This window comes from Ceratotherium simum, chromosome 17, assembly GCF_057802395.1.
Source record: "Ceratotherium simum simum isolate JZ-2026a chromosome 17, ASM5780239v1, whole genome shotgun sequence".
In the NCBI taxonomy this organism is placed as follows: Eukaryota; Metazoa; Chordata; class Mammalia; order Perissodactyla; family Rhinocerotidae; genus Ceratotherium; species Ceratotherium simum.
In genome coordinates, this window is record NC_141916.1 from 28,125,004 (window position 1) to 28,143,832 (window position 18,829).

The following is an 18,829-nucleotide window of genomic DNA, read 5'->3' on the forward strand; positions in this document are numbered from 1 at the left end:
AAAAACTTTCTAAGTCTTTTGTTTCTCAAAAATAATCACCCTCAAATAATCCTCATGTTAAAGAGACACATTTTTAGGATGCCAAATTTTGTTCCCTTTAGTACGCTTTATGATGTTCACACAAAGATGAAATTGCCTAACAACACATTTCTCAGAATGTATCCCCATCATTAAGCAATGTATGACCATATAATAAAAAAGGGGTGAATGCAACAAAAGGATATGACATTTGTAAATATGTATGCACTCAATATAGGAACACCAAAATATATAAAACAAATATTAACAGACCTAAAGAGAGAAATATACAACAATACAATAGTAGGGGGCTTTAATACTCCAATTTCATTAATAGATAGATCATCCAGTCAGAAAATCAATAAGAAAATACTGGTCTTAAATGACACTTTAGAGCAGATAGATTAAATATACACACACAGAACATTCCATCCAAAAGCAATAGAATACACATTCTTTTTTTTTTTTTTTTTTTAAAGATTTTATTTATTTTTTCCCCCCAAAGCCCCAGTAGATAGTTGTATGTCATAGCTGCACATCCTTCTAGTTGCTGTATGTGGGACTCGGCCTCAGGATGGACGGAGAAGTGGTGCCTCGGTGCGCGCCCGGGATCCGAACCCGGGCCACCAGCATCAGAGCGCGCGCACTTAACCACCAAGCCACGGGGCCGGCCAGAATACACATTCTTCTGAAGCACACATGGAACATTCTCCAAGAGAGATCATATATTAGGCCATAAAACAAATCTTAATAAATTTAAGAAGAGTGAAATCATATTAAACATGATTTACAACCACAATGGTATGAAACTAAAAATCAATTACCAGACGACAACTGGAAAATTCACAAATATGTGGATATTAAATAACATGCTCCTAAACAACTAATGGGTAAAAGAAGAAATCAAAAAATAAATTAAAAAATATTTTGAGACAAATGAAAATGGAAATACAACATACCACAACTTATAGGATGCACCAAAAGCAGTTCTAAGATGGACATTCCTAGTGATAAATGCCTACATTAAGAAACAAGAAAGATCTCAAATAAACAACATAACTTTACACCTCAAGGAACTAGAAAATGAACAAACTGAACCTAGTTAGTAAAAGAAATGAAATAACAAAGATCATAGTGGAAACAAATGAAATAGACACTAAAAAGACAATAGAAAAGACCAATGAAACTAAGAGCTGGTTTTTTGAAAAGATAAACAAAATTGACAAACCATTAGCTAGACTCGACAAGAAAAAGAAGAGAGAGGACTCAAATCAACAAAATCAGAAATGAAAGAGGAGCCGTTACAACTGATACCACAGAAATACAGAGGATCATAAGAGACTACTATGAATAATTATACACCAACAAATTGGACAATCTAGAAGAAAAGGATAAATTCCTAGAAACATACAACCTAACCAAGACTTATTCATGAAGACACAAAAAATATGAATAGACTGATTACTAGTAAAGACATTGAATCAGTAATCAAAAACCTTCCAACAAACAAAAGTTCAGGACCAATGGCTTCACTGGTGAATGCCACCAAACATCTAAAGAAAATTAATACCTATCCTTCTCAAACTATTCCAAAAAAGAGGAGAGAATACTTCCAAACTCCTTTTATGAGGCCAGCATTACTTTGATATGCAAATCAGTCGACACCACAAGAAAAGAAAATTACAGGATAATATCCCTGATGAACATAGATACAAAAACCCCCCACAAAATATTAACATTTCATGGAAAGATATTCTGTGCTCTTGGATTGGAAGAATTAACATAGTTAAGATGTCCATACTTCCTAAAGCCATCTATAGATTCAATGCAATCCCTATCAAAGTTCCAACAACATTTTTCACAGAAATAGAACAAAGAATCCTAAAATTTATATGGAACAACAAAAGACCCCGAATAGCTAAAGGAATCCTGAGAAAAAAGAACAAAGCTGGAGGTATCACACTCCCTGATTTCAAAATAGACTACAAAGCTGTAGTAACCAAAACAGCATGGTACTGGCACAAAAACAGACACACAGATCAATGGAATAGAATCGAAAGCCCAGAAATAAACCCACACATCTATGGACAGCTAATCTTTGACAAAGGAGCCAAGAACATACAATGGGGAAAAGAAAGTCTCTTCAACAAATGGTGTTGGGAAAACTGGATAGCCACATGTAAAAAAATGAAAGTAGACCCTTACCTTACACCATACACAAAAATTAACTCCAAATGGATTAAAGACTTGAATGTAAGACCTGAAACTGTGAAACTTCTAGAAGAAAACATAGGCAGTACGCTCTTCGACATCAGTCTTAGCAACATCTTCTCAAACACCACGTCTGACCGGGCAAGAGAAACAATAGAAAAAATAAACCAATGGGACTACATCAAACTAAAAAGCTTCTGCACAGCAAAGGAAACCATCAACAAAACGAAAAGACAACCTAACAATTGGGAGAAGATATTTGCAAACCATACTTCTGATAAGGGCTTAATCTCCAAAATATATAAAGAACGCATGCATCTTACCAACAAAAAAACTACCAACCCAATTAAAAAATGGGCAAAGGACCTGAACAGACATTTCTCCAAAGAAGATATACAGATGGCCAACAGACACATGAAAAGATATTCAAAATCATTAAGTATCAGAGAAATGCAAATCAAAACTACAATGAGATATCACCTGACGCCCGTCAGAATGGCTATAATTAACAAGACAGGAAACAACATGTGTTGGAGAGGATGTGGAGAGAAGGGAACTCTCATACACTGGTGGTGGGAGTGCAAACTGGTGCAGCCACTATGGAAAACAGTATGGAGATTCCTCAAAAAATCAAGGCTAGAACTACCATATGATCCAGCTATCCCACTGCTGGGTATTTATCCAAAGAACTTGAAAACACCAATTTGTAAAGGTACATGCACCCATGTGTTCATTGCAGCGTTATTCACAATAGCCAAGACTTGGAAGCAACCTAAGTGCCCATCAAGTGACGAATGGATAAAGAAGCTGTGGTATATATACACAATGGAATACTACTCAGCCATAAGAAATGATGAAATCCAGCCATTTGTGACATCATGGATGGACATTGAGGGTATAATGCAAAGTGAAATAAGTCAGAGGGAGAAGGTCAAATACCACATGATTTCCTTCATTAAGTAGTAGATAATAACAACAATAAACAAACACATAGGGACAGAGACTGGATTGGTGGTTACCAGAGGGGAAGGGGGGAGGGACGAGGGTGAAAGGGATAATTCGGTACATGTGTGTGGTGATGGGTTGTAATTAGTATTTTGGTGGTGAACATGATGTAATCTATGCAGAAATAGAAGTACAATGATGTACACCTGAAATTTTTACAATGTTATAAACCAATGTTACTGCAATAAACAAAAAATTAAAAAAAAAAATATTAACATTTCAATCTTGGTGAATGGCACCACCCCTTCAACTATCCATTTACCCAAAACATAAATCCAGCTCTTCTTCAATTTTTTCCTTCTCCCTTAACTAATCACCGAGTCCTATCAAATCTAGATCGTCTAAATCTTTGTGATAGCTCTTCTTTCATTTCCATTCTTACTGACACTGCTCAACTTCAAGCTTTCACTATTTTTTGCCCTGCCTTGAGTCTTGCCACTTCTCAAATCTCTCATTGTTGCCAGAGTCAACTTGTTAATATTCAGATGTCATCAAATTCCTCTCTCAAAATTTTTTCAGTGGTTCTCTGTTTGGTGATAAGAAATTAAACTGTTATATGTCATACAAGGTCTTTTATGATCTGGCCCATATTTATATTGTCCAGAATTATCTCTTGCCATTCCCCCACCCCTTGTCATTTATGCTATAGTAGTAGCAATAACAACTAGAAGGAAATAAGTTACCTGCAGTTTCTAAAACAAGCTATATTCTCTCACATCTTTGTTTCTATCTATGTTGCTTCTTCTTCACATGATGAAGGCAGTTTGTCCATTTCGTAAACTCATTAATTGATACCCAGATCAAAAGTTTTCTCCTCTATTACATCTTCTTCCTGACTGACCATGAAACTTAAAATTATCTTTCACTTGGCTCCCACTGCCCTTTGTACAAACCCCAATTGGAGCAATTTATCTAAATGCATCATATATTTTTCTGTTTCTGTCTAGCTCCTAGACTACAGCTTCTTAAAGATAGGTCCCATGTCCTTTCATCTCTGTACCTTACAGAATCTAATGCATAGCAAAATATGAGCTTCATAAAAACAAAAACTGGTTTTTCCCCACTGTCTAGCATATAACAGACACTCAATAAATTCCACTAAATGAATTCATAATATGTACTCTCATAAAATGTATTCATAATATGCATATACTGAAGATAAAAAGAGAAAACAATTAGTATAGTTGAAAATATAGAGTCAGATAAGACAAAAGTTTGAATCCTGGGCTCAAGTGTGTAACCTTGAACAAGTTATTTAATCTTTCTGAACTTGAGTTTCTTTTGCTGTGAAGAGTTTACAGGATCAGGCTCTTGTAGATTAGAGATGAAGTACTTAAAGCTCCTAGCACAATGCCTAGGCTGTTATAACAATCATACCCTTTTATTATGAGCAAGGGTTATAACTTATATAACCGATGTCTATAGATGTTTCAGTATTCTTAAATATATAACTATGTTCACCTGTAGCACATTGAAGCCCAAAGCATTTCCACCTAGGAAAAAATTTTACAGGACTTACAGAAAGAATTTTAAATGCATCTAGATTGGTTTGTCTCAAATAAATAAATCAAATACAGTGTTAATTTTATTTCTAGATCTAAATTATAATTTCCCCAGAATGAGAAAAAGAGTTAGCCTAAAAAGAAATTTTTCGATTAAAGCTAACCTTAAAGTAAACTGCAAATACTAAAATATAACATGATAATACAACTGACTTAATTGGAAAGATAATGTAAAATGTACTTTACCTCACCAAGTCCAAAGTTCCACGACTGCTTTGAATGCAATTCTTCCAAAGGGTTATTAACCCTAGGGTCATAAATAAGACAGTACTAAAGTTTGCTTTATTCTCCCTGAAAATTATTATTCTAAATTATGGTTCCCAAAGTTGGCTATAGATCAGAATTATAAGAGAAGCTTTTTAAAAAATAAAGATTCATAAGCTCCATCCTAAGGAGCCTATTTATTATGCGGGGGTCGAATTTGGTATTTTGTATTTTAAAATCACCCCCTTGAGTGATTTGGATCTGCAGTCAGGTTTGGGAACCATGTTCTAAATCACTTTCATAAAGTACATTTTAAAATTCAAGGTCTAACATGCTGTTTTTCATTCATAAGTTCCTGAATACTTGGAGATTTGATAACAAAGAACCTAATTTGTTGATTTTATAAGTTGTGAATCTGTTTTGTGTGCCAATCCCATAAAAATGCCATCTATGTATTTTTTTACAAACAGACATTTTAAATATTTCCATAAGAAAGTACTTCCAAAATAAAAATCTATTCTACTTCATGTTTCTCAATTACCAAGATTTGACTAAATCACAATTATTACCAAGAAAGTTAGGACTATTCTGAAACTTTTTTTTTTTTTTTTGGTGAGTGTCTTGACATGAGTGCAGCCATGTTCGGCCGTTCCATTAACCTACAGCCACCAGCACACAAAGAAATATAAAGCCGCTTTCTGTGTGGTGGGAACTGGCCTTTCTCCCACAGAGATAGTTGCAATTTATAAGAATTTCAAGGTCCTTTGGGCATCACAGCTCGGGATGGACTGGTCATCTGTGCCAGGCTGGGACGATAACTAGAGAAAACAATGCACGTACACAACTACTGGGCTGGGACGATAGCCAGGGGGCTCAGTACACTTACGCCACTGATAACCATTTGTGCATGGGAACACTGAATGCTTGCTCTGTAAACTGTGTAACTGCTTATATAAACTGCTGGAAACCGAGGCCTAGTGAGAGTCTCACCTGTGGAAGGGAGGCCTTGACCAGGACGTGTGATTCCCACCCAGCCGTGTCAATTGAAGGGACTCTCCCGGCAGTGGGGCGCGGATGTTGTAAGTAACCGATCTGATGTGTTCTCTTTTCGGTCAACCTGGTGTTTCTCTTTCCGGTTGATTTGTGTCATTTCCCTTCAGTCGATCTGGTGTTTCCCTTTCCAATTGATCTGATGTTTTTCCCTCTTATTATATGACCTATTGGAATCTGCCGCTATCTCAGCCGATCTGGTGTTTCCCTTTCTGAACAAGCTGGTGTTTTTCCCTCTTAATATTTGACCTAGTCAGATCTGTTTGCGGACTACCGCCTTTACTATTCTCTATATAATAAAATATACCTTCAGTCCATTTGTCTGAAAGTTTCTTTTACGTCTCCGATCGAATCCCCCAAACCTCTCATAAAAGTGAGGAAGATTCACCCTGAGCTAACAGCCAATGCCAATCCTACTCTTTCTGCTGAGGAAGATTGGCCCTGGGCTAACATCCATGCCCATCTTCCTCTACTTTATATGTGGGACGCCTGCCACAGCATGGCTTGATAGGTCCACGCCTGGGATCTGAACCTGTGAACCCCAGGTCGCCAAAGTGGAGCACGTCAACTTAACCACTATACCACTGGGCCGGCCCCTGAAACTTGAATTAACTATAATTGCAGTCCCATAACCTGTTGATATGCTTGCTTATGCCATTAGCATTTGAAGTCCATTACTCCCTTGTTCTGATTCTATACTAACCAAGCAACCTTCCCATGGAGAGCTGCCAAAAGTTAGAAAACATGCTTATCAAGCCAGTAAGCATTCTGGAATGCTTAAACACACATGTGACCCTTCTTTTTCTTACTGTAAATTAATAAATTGACATTCTAGTGAGTATATAAGTTTCTCGAACACATAAGTCAGTTTTCTCAAATCTAATTAATACTAAGATTCAGATAAGAAGATATTTTTGTGCTGGCAAATATGACCACCATACTCTCAACTAGGGTGATACTACTAAGATTCTCACAACTGGTAAGCCTTCTTTGAGGCCAGTCTGCCCACCCTCAGACAGCAATACGTCTACCTCACTTTGCATCGATTCAACCCTTCCACATGCATTATACTAGATCCTGATTTGCATTCCCCAGATGTACCCAAAAACTTACATATGGTTCACTGGATATTTCTGGATTTTTTTCTGTGGTGTCTTGTCTTGGTAATCACGTTCAAATTTTCCTTTAAAAATAAAAGTATGCATTGAACTAAAACTTTAGCATAGACTATTTCTTTTTTTTTAATTAGAAACTTATTAGCATGATCCATATAGAGGGAAATCACTGGTCCACAATGTCATATAATAGAATGTCATTCTATTTTTAATTTCGTATTCTTCCAAATACACATGCACACATATATACCTTATATATAAGATATATATACATTGAAAAAAAAAACAATAGATTATTATGCTTTCCATGTATAACACCAACCTTTTTTTTCAGAGCTGGCTGGGTAACTATCCTTCTCAAAAGATGCACTAAGATTATTTCTTTCATGATTGTTGTACTCTTTCTGATAGTTCTTGTTTGGCAGACACTTTTCTGGATAACTTGTTTTATTAAAAGTAGAATTACTACAAGCCAACTCTGGATTTGTAAAAGTACTTCTAATGCATGTATCAGTGGAATGCCTTTTATCAGAACTAGTGATTGCACAAATATCTCCCATACTGTCATAACCACACTTGTCAAAGGTTTTCTTTATCCTCTGTTGATCTATGTTTAATGAATTGATCACATTTTCACTAACAAAAGAGTCACGATTCTCTGACAAAAGGCTGGGAGTTGGCTGGTTCACATCTTCAAGAAAATTTGAAACCTCTTTTCTATTTTCTTCCCAAATCTGTTGTACTGACTGTTTTTCAGTAATGAAGTCTGACTGTCTCCTCTCATTCATGCTTCCACAATCTTCACCTGTAACTATAGCAGGTCTTCCAGTAAGGAAATTCTTATTTCCTGGACTTTGGGATAAATAAAAACATATTTAACAAGAAAAGCATAGATAATTTTCATTTAGAAACTTAAAGTTAAATTCTTAGAGAACATACTGAGTAGCTAGTAACATTTACCTAGACTATGTTTTCATTTCTTTTATTTAAATAAATAATATTGCTTTGGGTGGAAATTTGTCTAAAGTGCTCTTCTAATGCCTTAGTGACTATAAAAATAATCTACACTTGGTTTTGTATTTCAACACAAAAAATTAGTATGTGATTCAATTTACTGTTATATTAACAGAATAAAATATGACCAACCTATAGCATGTCTTCTGTAATAAGGTCTAGTGAACAACCTAGAAAATCACTGCATGTAACTGTTGCTCTATTTAATTAGAGAAAGATATTTTGAAGACTGTGCAGGGAAAAATTATCCCCAGTGTTAAAACATCAAATCAAATGGTTATGAGAACATTATAACAGATATTTCTCAACATAACAAGGATATAAAAACAACTCTGAAGTTCCCAAGGAAGAGCAATATAGATACAAGTGCATATATAAGTAATAAAGCCAAGAGATAAGATTATTAGACGAAAAGGTTAGACTAGATAACTTGTAAGTTCCCTTCTAACATATAAATCATAATTTAGGTTAGTCCAACTTGTATAAAAGAAAGAAAGCTATCAGAGGAAATAATTAAAAATCAAGATATCCTGGAAACCAGGATCAAAATGAAAAGACAACTCATCAGCTAGGAGAAGATATCTGCAAATCACATACCCAACAAGGGGTTAATCTCCATAATATATAAAGAATTAACACAACTGAACAACAACAAAAGAAATAACCTGATCAAAAAATGGGCAGGGGATATGAACATTTTTCCAAGGAAGATATACAGATGGCCAATAGGCACATGAAAAGATGTTCAACATCACTAATCATCTGGGAAATGCAAATCAAAACTACACTAAGACATCACCTTACACCCATTAGAATGGCTATAATCACCAAGACAAAAAATAACAAATGTTGGAGAGGATGTGGAAAAAAGGGAACCCTCATTCACTGCTGGTAGGAATGCAAACTGGTGCAGCCTCTATGGAAAACAGTATGGAGATTCTTCAAAAAATTAAAAACAGAAATACCTTATGATCCAGCTATCCCACTTCTGGGTATTTATCCAAAGAACTTGAAATCAACAATTCAAAGAGGCTTATGCACCCCTATGTATATTGCAGCATTATTCACTATAGCCAAGAAGTGGAAGCAACCCAAGTGTCCATCAACAGATTATTGGATAAAGAAAATGTGGTGTATATATATATATATATATATATATACACAAGGGAATAGTACTCAGTCATAAAAAAAGACAAAATTGTCCCATTTACAACAACATGGATGGACCTGGAGGGTATTATGTTAAGTGAAATAAGCCAGACAGAAAAACAAACACCGTATGACTTCACTCATATGTGGAAAATAAACTAACACACAGACAGAGAGAATGGCTTGGTGGTTACCACAGGGAAGGGGGTTGAGGGGTGGGCACAGGGGGTGAAGGGGTGCATATATATGGTGACTGACAAATAATAATTTACAACTGAAATCTCACAATGTTATAAACTATTATGACATCAATTAAAAAAAATCCAGATATTCTGGATTTTGTTGCCATTGACTATCTACAAATTTACTTAGGGTTGGGTTATTCCAGAGATTGGAGGTACCAAAGAAATTTAGAAAAGAAATAAAGATGGCTAAGACTCTGATTGATTTCAAATTTTATTTTTTAAATTATTCATTAAATATCAAAAGAACAGGTACACCTGCTGTGTTCCAGGCACTATGCCACGTATTAGGGACAGAGAGAGAAAAGAATTCATTTTGGCATTAAGAAAAGAGAGATGTTTTGCCCATGTATGTTCACAGATCATGATCCTACACTGTTTCTCAATACGGGTCTTATTGGTGTTTTGAACAGAATAATGTTATTCTGTTATATCAAAGGCATAACCTATAGTATACAATAATATACACCATTCACAGCAGAGAAATTTCTATTACTCTAAATGAGAAAATAAATGTAAAAGCAGTTCATAAGTTAGAAAGCACATTACAAATGTAAATAATCATTTTTAAACAGTATTTTAAGCATTCTGACTCAGGAGAATTACTCAATGAGAGATTTGGGCAATAGAAAAATGTATAATGCACAGTTATTGCTCACAAGAAATAGTCTAGAAGAGGAAAGAAAAATTAGAAAGTGATAAGTGCTATCCTACAGTCAAGTGTTACCACAGTAAATAAAAGAAACTCCTTCATTGAGAAAAATCAGGCAGGTGGCATTTGAGTTGAGGACTGAATGTTGGGAAGGATTTCTACTTGTAGAGATGACAGAAAGAAATGGTGCTAAAAATTTAAAAGTCTTACTAAGACAAATCAATACAACTTCTTTAACAATTTATTTTTCCTATAGATAAATATAAAATTCATTAAAAATTATGGACTAAAACAGGGATAAATTCCTTATTTAAATAAGCCTTTTGTTTGTATTAAACAGCTGTTTAATGTATGCCTACCACATGGTAGGGAGATAATACAGCTTATATTCTAGTGAAGGAAGATAATAAAAAAATAAATAAGATAATTAACCGTTAATAAGTAAAATGAATAAAAGAAATAAAGGAGTAAACAAATAAAGATAATTATAGCAGCTTTATAGGTGCTGCAAGATCACACGAGGGAATAACTTGTGCTGGAGGTCCTTTTCAGGTAGTTGGTCAGGAAAGTCCCTAAGGAAGTGATAAATAAGCTCAAGATACAGAATGATTAGACATATAAAGAGAGGAGTAAGCACACTCCAGGGGGATGGAATAAGCACAAATGCAAGATTTGCAGCATGTTTAAGAAACAGAAAGAAGAGTAATAAAGCTAGAATAGAATCACTGAAAAAAAAGTTATGACCTAAGGCTTAAAAGGTACAAAAGGGCCCAGATCATATAGAGCTTTATTTTTGAAAAGAGCAATAAGAAACATTGAAAGGTTCTAAATACAAATGTAAAACTGCTTTTTGCCTTAAAAAATATCAGTCTGATTGCTGGGTATGAATTTCAGGACTTCCATCTGGCCAAAATGAAGTTAGTGCAACCAGATTTACCTTCCTGACTGACACAATTATAAAACTGGACAAAATATATGAGACAATGGCTTTCAGACATGGGCCATCGGATAGAACATGATAAATGATCCCTGTAAGAGAAAAAACAAATGAGGTGAATCCTATGACTGCTCCTAGCTTATTGCCTGGAGAGAGTATCCAAGACACAGAATAGACAGGGGAAATCTAGTTGGAGTCCACAGACTCCCTTTGTTGAGGAAACAGAGCTGGAGGTTCAGGGAGACAACAAAGAATAGAATTCACAGGGCAGAGTACCATGAAGGAGAGTGCTTTGAGGAGAGAGAGCTCTGGAGATCTACAGAAAGTTCTCAAATCTTCAACTAAGTACTGATCAGCACATGCGTATGAAGTAATTACCCAAGTGTTGGAAAAGAACCACCCAAGACGAGAATATGGAACAATTCCAGGAACTCAAACAGAAATGGGAAAATTCTGTGTTCCCACCAGCCAGAGTGGAAAATCTCTTAATTCAAAGGAAATCAAAGAGTACCAGAAGGGTATTGCCTTAGCTAGGGGCAAAATCACAGACTGAAGGCATATCTGGTCCTGTTTAACAAAGTTTAAAGCAAGCCTTAATAAGATCATACTATTTCCAAGTAACTAAACTGTATCCCAGAACAAAGCTTAGGATGATTTATAGGAATACAAAAATTTCCAGACCAGAAAGATGAAATTCATAATGTATAGAATCCAAACAAAATTGTTAGGAATGCAAAGAAACAGCAAGTTACAACCTATAATGAGGAGAAAAATCAATTATTAGAAATAGACCAAGAAATGACACAAATGATAGAATTCATAGAAGGACATTAAAAGAGTTATCAAAACTATATTCCCTATATTCAAGAAGATAGAGAAAAGACTGAGCATGTTGAATAGAAAGATGGAAGATATAAAGAAGAGTCAAATCAAACTTCTACAGATAAAAAATACACTGAATAGATTTACCAATGCAAATGCAAATGATGAATTTAGACCCTTACCTCACACCATACATAAAAATGAACTCAAAATGGATCATAGACCTAAATGTAAGATCTAAAATTACAAGGAGACGCCGGCCCCGTGGCTTAGCGGTTGAGTGCGCGTGCTCCGCTGCTGGCGGCCCGGGTTCCCGGGGTTCGGATCCCGGGCGTGCACCGAAGCACCGCTTCTCTGGCCATGCTGAGGCCGCATCCCACATACAGCAACTAGAAGGATGTGCAACTAAAATTACAAGGAGAAAATCTTCATGACTTTGGCTTAGGCAAAGACTTGTTACCTATGACACCACACAAATGACTCCTAAATGAAAAAATTAATAAATTGGATTTCATCAAAATTAAAACCTTTTTTACTTCAAAAAGACACCACTAAGAAAATGATAAGGTAAGCATTTCACCAAAGATACACAAATGGCTAATAAGTACATGAAAAGATGCCAACATCATTTAGTCATTAGGGAAATACAAAATTGAAACCACAATAAGATACTATTACATATTGATTAGAATGGTATAAATTTTAAAAGACTGACTTTACCAAGTGTTGTCAAAGATGTTTTGCAATTCGAACTATTACACATTGCTGATGGGAATGTAAAATGATACAAATCACTTTGGAAAACAGTTTGCCAGTTTCTTAAAAAGTTAAACATACACCTACCATATGACCCAGCCATTCTACTCATAAATATTTACCCAAGAGAAATGAAAGCATATGTCTAAACAAAGATTTCTACATGAACTTTCACAGCAGCTTGATTTGGAATAGCCAAAACTGCAGGGGCTGGGGGGGTGGGGCAAATGGCCATCAACAGATGAATAAATTGTGCTACGTCCATACAATGGAATACTACTCAGTAATAAAACGAATGAACTATTGATACACACAACAAACGATACAGATGAATCTCAAATTATGCTGAGTGAAAGAAGCTAGACCAAAAAAAGGAAAACATACTGTATAATGTGACTTACATAAATTCTAGAAAATACAGACTAATCAACAGTGACAGAAAGCAGATCAGCAGTTGCCTTGGGATGGGAGTAAGGGATGATGTAAAGTGGCCAGAGGAAAGGATTACAAAGGTGCCCAAAGAAACTACTGGGGATGATGAATATTCATTATTTTTGACATATGTCAAAACTTACCAAAGTGCACATTTTAGATAAGTTCAGTTTGTTGTATGTTGATTATACATTAATAAAGCTGTAAAAAAAAATGGATCTCAGGACAAAGAGGAAACAAGAAGAACTGTTATATGGCTATTAACAATTCTAGGCAAGAGGCAGTGGTGGCTTAGACTGGCATGGAACCCATAGAGATGGAGACATGAGTAGATAATTTTAAAGTTTATTAGAACACAGAATTGACAATACTTTGTGAAATGGATATTGGCAGTTGAAGGAAAGGAAGGAATCAAGGACAACTTTTATTTTGGCTTAAGCAATGGAGTAAACAGTGATGCCATTTAATAAAATGAGGAAGACTGAGATAGGATTACAGAGTCAAAGTTTCTCATCGTGATTACCAAGAGTGATTCAAACTGGTTTTACAAGTTTAATGGATTTTAAAACAATGAACCAGGGTTTATATATTCTGACATCTGGAAAATAAAAGTGGGGCACGGATCAACTACCATAAATACGAAAAAGAAATTATTATGTTTATGACACAGGAAAAGAAACTAGCAATTCATGGAGATTATAAAACAGATGCAAAACACCTTGGCCCGAAATATTCTTTAAAATACATAAGTGAAAGGTAGACGTGCACATTAGAAAATAATTACTTAAAACTATTTTAATTAAATGCTACATTTTACTTCTAGTGTTTTTCTTCCCTAGAAGTATTACTTAGGTCTGTTTACATTTCTAACTAAAAATATTTGTGTCCACTAAAATCAAATAACTCAAAGAAAGAATGTTACGGGTTCTTTATTTCCTTCAACATCTTTGCTTACCTGTTTAATCTGTCGAATAATGTTCCAAATTGTGCTGTTCTATATGATGGACTGAGAGCATCTTGATTTTTGTTTAATTGGGAAACCAAGGAATTAGAATAATTAACATTACTGAGCTGAAAAAAAAAAGGAAGAACCTGCTAAAATGGTAAATGTACATATATACAACTTAAATTTATGATAAAATGTTATTTAAGTGGACATCTATATTTAAAAAATGTATTTTTTAGACTAAAACAAAGTAATTGTGTCCTTATTGAAAACAAAATAAATACTGTTTTAATAACGAAAGAGTATCAGTATTTGAATGATTGTTAAAATAACAGAGTTGATACTATGGTGAGCTAACCATTTTCTCAGAGGCAAAAGAAAAAAGATTAAAAAAAAAAAAAATACCCACGTCACCAGGATCTTGAGTAATAAAAGTTAAATATTGCTAACAGAAAATAACAATTTCTCCCAAGGAAACAGCTGTACTTATCTCAGTTCTTCCATTTACTGAGCAATTTTAGACTGCTACTTTAATCTTCCTGAATAGCAGTATTGTGGAGTGCAAAATGGGGAAAGTATGGGAAGACTGTTGTGAAAAGCAGATGTAATAGTCCATTTGTTAATGTGGAAGGTACCATATTGATATAAGATATTATAATGGCCCAACACTAATCTATCCAGCAATAATAATTTATATCTGTAGTATATTTTATTTATAAGCCATGAAACACAGAAATGAGAAATCCAAAGACAATCAATGACCGAAATAGAAAAAAAGAAAGAGGGAGAGGCAAAAAGAGATACTACAAGTCTTTTTAAAAAAAGGTCTCAGTGATGTCAGCATCATGGCGGAGTGAGCTTTCCCGTGAACTCTTCCCCCGACAAGATACAACAAAAGGAACAGTCACAGACCAACAACGGAATCCCAGACAGTGAAAAGCTAGAGCGGAGGGATCCACACTGCCGCACATCTGAGAGCAGAACGTGCTGGGCCCCCGGAGGAAGTGGGGAGAGGTAAGGAGAACTCCTCTCCCTCCCCATCAGATCAGCGATCCCGGTCCCCGTGGCTCCCAGAGACGGGGTAGGGGCGGCCCTCAGCAGGGAAACCGTGGCTCTTCAGACTCTCTCAGCCAGTGGGAAACTCCCGCACAGAGGACTCAGAGGAGCCACAGGGCTACCATCAACATCTGAGCACCCCAGAGAGCGGATAAAGAGGGGCAAACGAGAAGCCTCCCACATCAGGGACCCAGAGGGCAAAAGAGAGAGCTCCCCCCTCCCCGCAACCCGGACTCTGCAGCTCAACCGACCAGACCAGACCTAGCGATCCGCGGCAGACCTGATCAAACGACTGGACCCGTGGATCGCAGCGGGGGAAAAAAAAACAAAAAAAAACAAAACTGCGGATCACAGCAGAAAAACCGGGACAGAGAGCAGGGGGCTTAGACTACACAGCCCTTTACCACCAGACAGTGGCGGCAGGTGGAAATTGCAACCAGAGATTTCCAGGATGAGGAAAAACAAAACCAACACAGGAACCACAATGCAAAAATATATGAAATCACCAGACCAGAAACAAAATGACAAGCACCCAGAAATCAACCCCGAAGACACAGAAATCCATAAACTAAATGACAGAGATTTCAAAATAGCTATCATAAAAACGCTCAACAAAATACGAGACAACACAAACAATTCAATGAGATTAGGAGTTTCTTCACAAAAGAGATTGAAATCATAAAGAAAAACCAATCAGTGCTGATGGAGATGAAGAACACAATGGAGGAGATAAAGGAGAATCTGGAATCTCTAAAGAACAGAGCTGACAATATGGAGGAAAGAATTAGCACCTTAGAGGATAGGAATACAGATGTACTCCAGATGGAAGAGGAGAGAGAACTAAGACTAAAAAGAAATGAAGAAAGACTCCGAGAAATATCTGACTCTATTAGAAAATGTAACATAAGAATTATAGGTATTCCTGAGGGAAAGGAGAGGGAAAGAGGAACAGAGAGCCTATTCAAGGAAATAATAGCTGAGAATTTCCCAAATCTGGGGAAGGAGCAGGAAATACCAGTAAGCGAAGCCAACAGGACACCTATATATATTAACAGACAAAGGCCTTCACCACGACACCTAGTGGTAAGGCTAGCCAGGGTCAACGACAAAGAAACCATATTAAGGGCAGCTAGACAAAAACAAAAAATAACGTACAAAGGAACTCCCATCAGGCTCTCAGCGGATTTCTCAACAGAAACTTTACAGGCTAGAAGAGACTGGAATGATATATTCAAAATACTGAAAGACAAAAACTTTCAGCCAAGAATACTCTATCCAGCAAAAATATCCTTCAAATATGATGGAGAAATAGTAACTCTCCCAGATAAACAAAAGCTAAGGGAGTTCATGGCCACGAGACCCCCATACAAGAAATACTCAACAAGGCCCTCAGGCCTGAAAAAAAGAAGAGAAAGGGAACACAAAGCTTGGAGGAAGGAGAAAAGTAGATAGACAAACTCAGAAAAATAGTAGATCTTTACCGGAATAGGTTAGCAACCACTTAAATACTAAATTCAAAGATCAAAGGAAGAAATTCACCAAAAATAAATTTAACCTCATCACTGTAAACACACAGCCACAACACAAGATAGAATTAGGTATAACAAGAAAAACTTAGAAGGGGAAGAGGAAAGTGACTGAATTGACTTAGTATAAGGAAATAGGAGGCCATCAGATAATGGACTATCTCATACACAAGATTTTTTGCCCAAACCTCAAGGTAACCACTAAACAAATAATCAAAACAAAACCACATATGATAAACAAAGAGAAAACTAGAAGAGTCATAAGACAGAACAACCAAACTGAATTGGCAGTCCAAAACAAATGGGACAAGAAACAAAGGAAATGCAAAAGAACCAGAAAATAAGTGACAAAACAGCAACATTAAGCCCTCATATATCAATAATTACCCTAAATGTAAATGCATTGAACTCTCCAATCAAAAGATACAGAGTGGCAGGATGGATTAAAAAGCAAGACCCAACAATATGCTGCCTTCAGGAAACACATCTTAGCACTAAAGACAAGCACAGGCTCAGAATGGAAGGATGGAAGACAATACTCCAAGCTAATGGCAAACAAAAGAAAGCAGGTGTTGCCATACTCATATCAGACAAAGTAGACTTCAAGATAAAACAGGTTAAAAAAAAGGTCTAAAATTAAGGAGAGCTGAAAATAGTCTGATAATATATCTCACATCTCAGCCTCAGAGACAGTGACAATGGTGCAGTGACAAAGTCATCCCTTGAAGTAAGAAACTCTCAATCAATCAAAAGAGAAGAGAATATTATATATTGGCTCAATACTACTTCTCCAGGGACCAGTAATCCCCAGACCACTTTTTCTTCTAACCTGTTCTTTCAACTCATATTCTTTTGTAATTTATAATTTCATTTTAATTTTCCTGAAATCGCTCCAAATAACTTTTAAATACTTCCCTAATACTTCAGAGTGTGACACAACACCTTGCCAGGGATATCAGCTTCTCTTTTCTCTCTTCTGCCATATTAAGCATAACATTATTTACCCCTCTGGAGATAATTACTAACCTGCAATCTATAAGTAGAAGAACCAAGTACAGATTACAGAGAGTTTCATTCTCTATTCTATAAACTATTTAACAGAGCAAAGATGAGTTATAAGCTGATCTAGAATGTAAGTTGTAGTCTTATAAAATACAAACAGAATGGGTAGTTGAATGTTTTTCACTGCATCATTCAAAAATTATTAGGTCCTTAAATAAATAAGGCTAGCACATATCACTAGAATATAATACTTCATTTTTCCTTTTCTGAAAAACAGAAAACATACTTCAATAAAATTGAATATCATTATATATTGTATATAACTATAATATACTATAATATATAACTATAATTTATAAATTTAGTTATAATTAATTTATAAATTATAAAATAATTTATAATAATACAAAAATATGGCATAAAACCATTGCATGCTAAAAATGGGAGAATTAAATACTCCTGCTAACAAGACAGAGTGTTTATACAACTATTTTCCTCACTACTATTATACATTAGTATACCAACCTTTAATAATTTTATTTTTTTTTAACTCTATATAAATTCAGTAAAAAATGATTTCTTGGTATGTTCTAGAAGAACATATCTATGGCAGAATATATCTATGGCAGATATATTTCAGAATTCAAAAATTTGGATGTTTTTATATTTTTAACTTTAGAGAATACAATGATTGAATATTTTAGCACTCTCTATAAATAAATTTGTATAGTTTTAATGGAAGTGCATATAACCAGCTGTCATCTGTCAAATCATAAAAAAAAAATCAAGCCATTACAACTTACACTTTAACAGATTACTATGATATCACTGAGATTATGTATTGCTATTCAAGGGATCCTTTCCATATCATGCCTAATGGGCCACCAGGACATCACCAACTAGTCATTTACTGTGATTACAATCAACTATTACATAACACACTGAACTATTTCAATTTTACTATCAATAATTTTATAAAAGGATGATGATTTCAAAGACTTTTAAAGAACACTCCAGTTTTTGGATTCATAATCTTCTACAGTATACAGAGAATTAAGTTTTTGACCTAAGAAGAATTATTATACTTAATTTATCTCCTAATTTGGCTATATCTATAACAATTCACAACT

General features: G+C 35.4%; 1 protein-coding gene across 1 annotated transcript in view; it reads right to left on the minus strand.

Moving 5' to 3' along the window:
* REDIC1 (regulator of DNA class I crossover intermediates 1) overlaps nt 1-18,829 on the minus strand; it is a 64,369-nt gene that overhangs the window by 11,985 nt on the left and 33,555 nt on the right. Inside the window, exons 7-10 of the mRNA XM_087442561.1 lie at nt 14,125-14,240; nt 7,488-8,017; nt 7,164-7,233; nt 4,983-5,043 (exon numbers count right to left, since the gene is read on the minus strand). Of these exons, the coding sequence (XP_087298687.1) occupies nt 4,983-5,043; nt 7,164-7,233; nt 7,488-8,017; nt 14,125-14,240 (777 nt within the window). The remainder of the gene's footprint in view (nt 1-4,982; nt 5,044-7,163; nt 7,234-7,487; nt 8,018-14,124; nt 14,241-18,829) is intronic.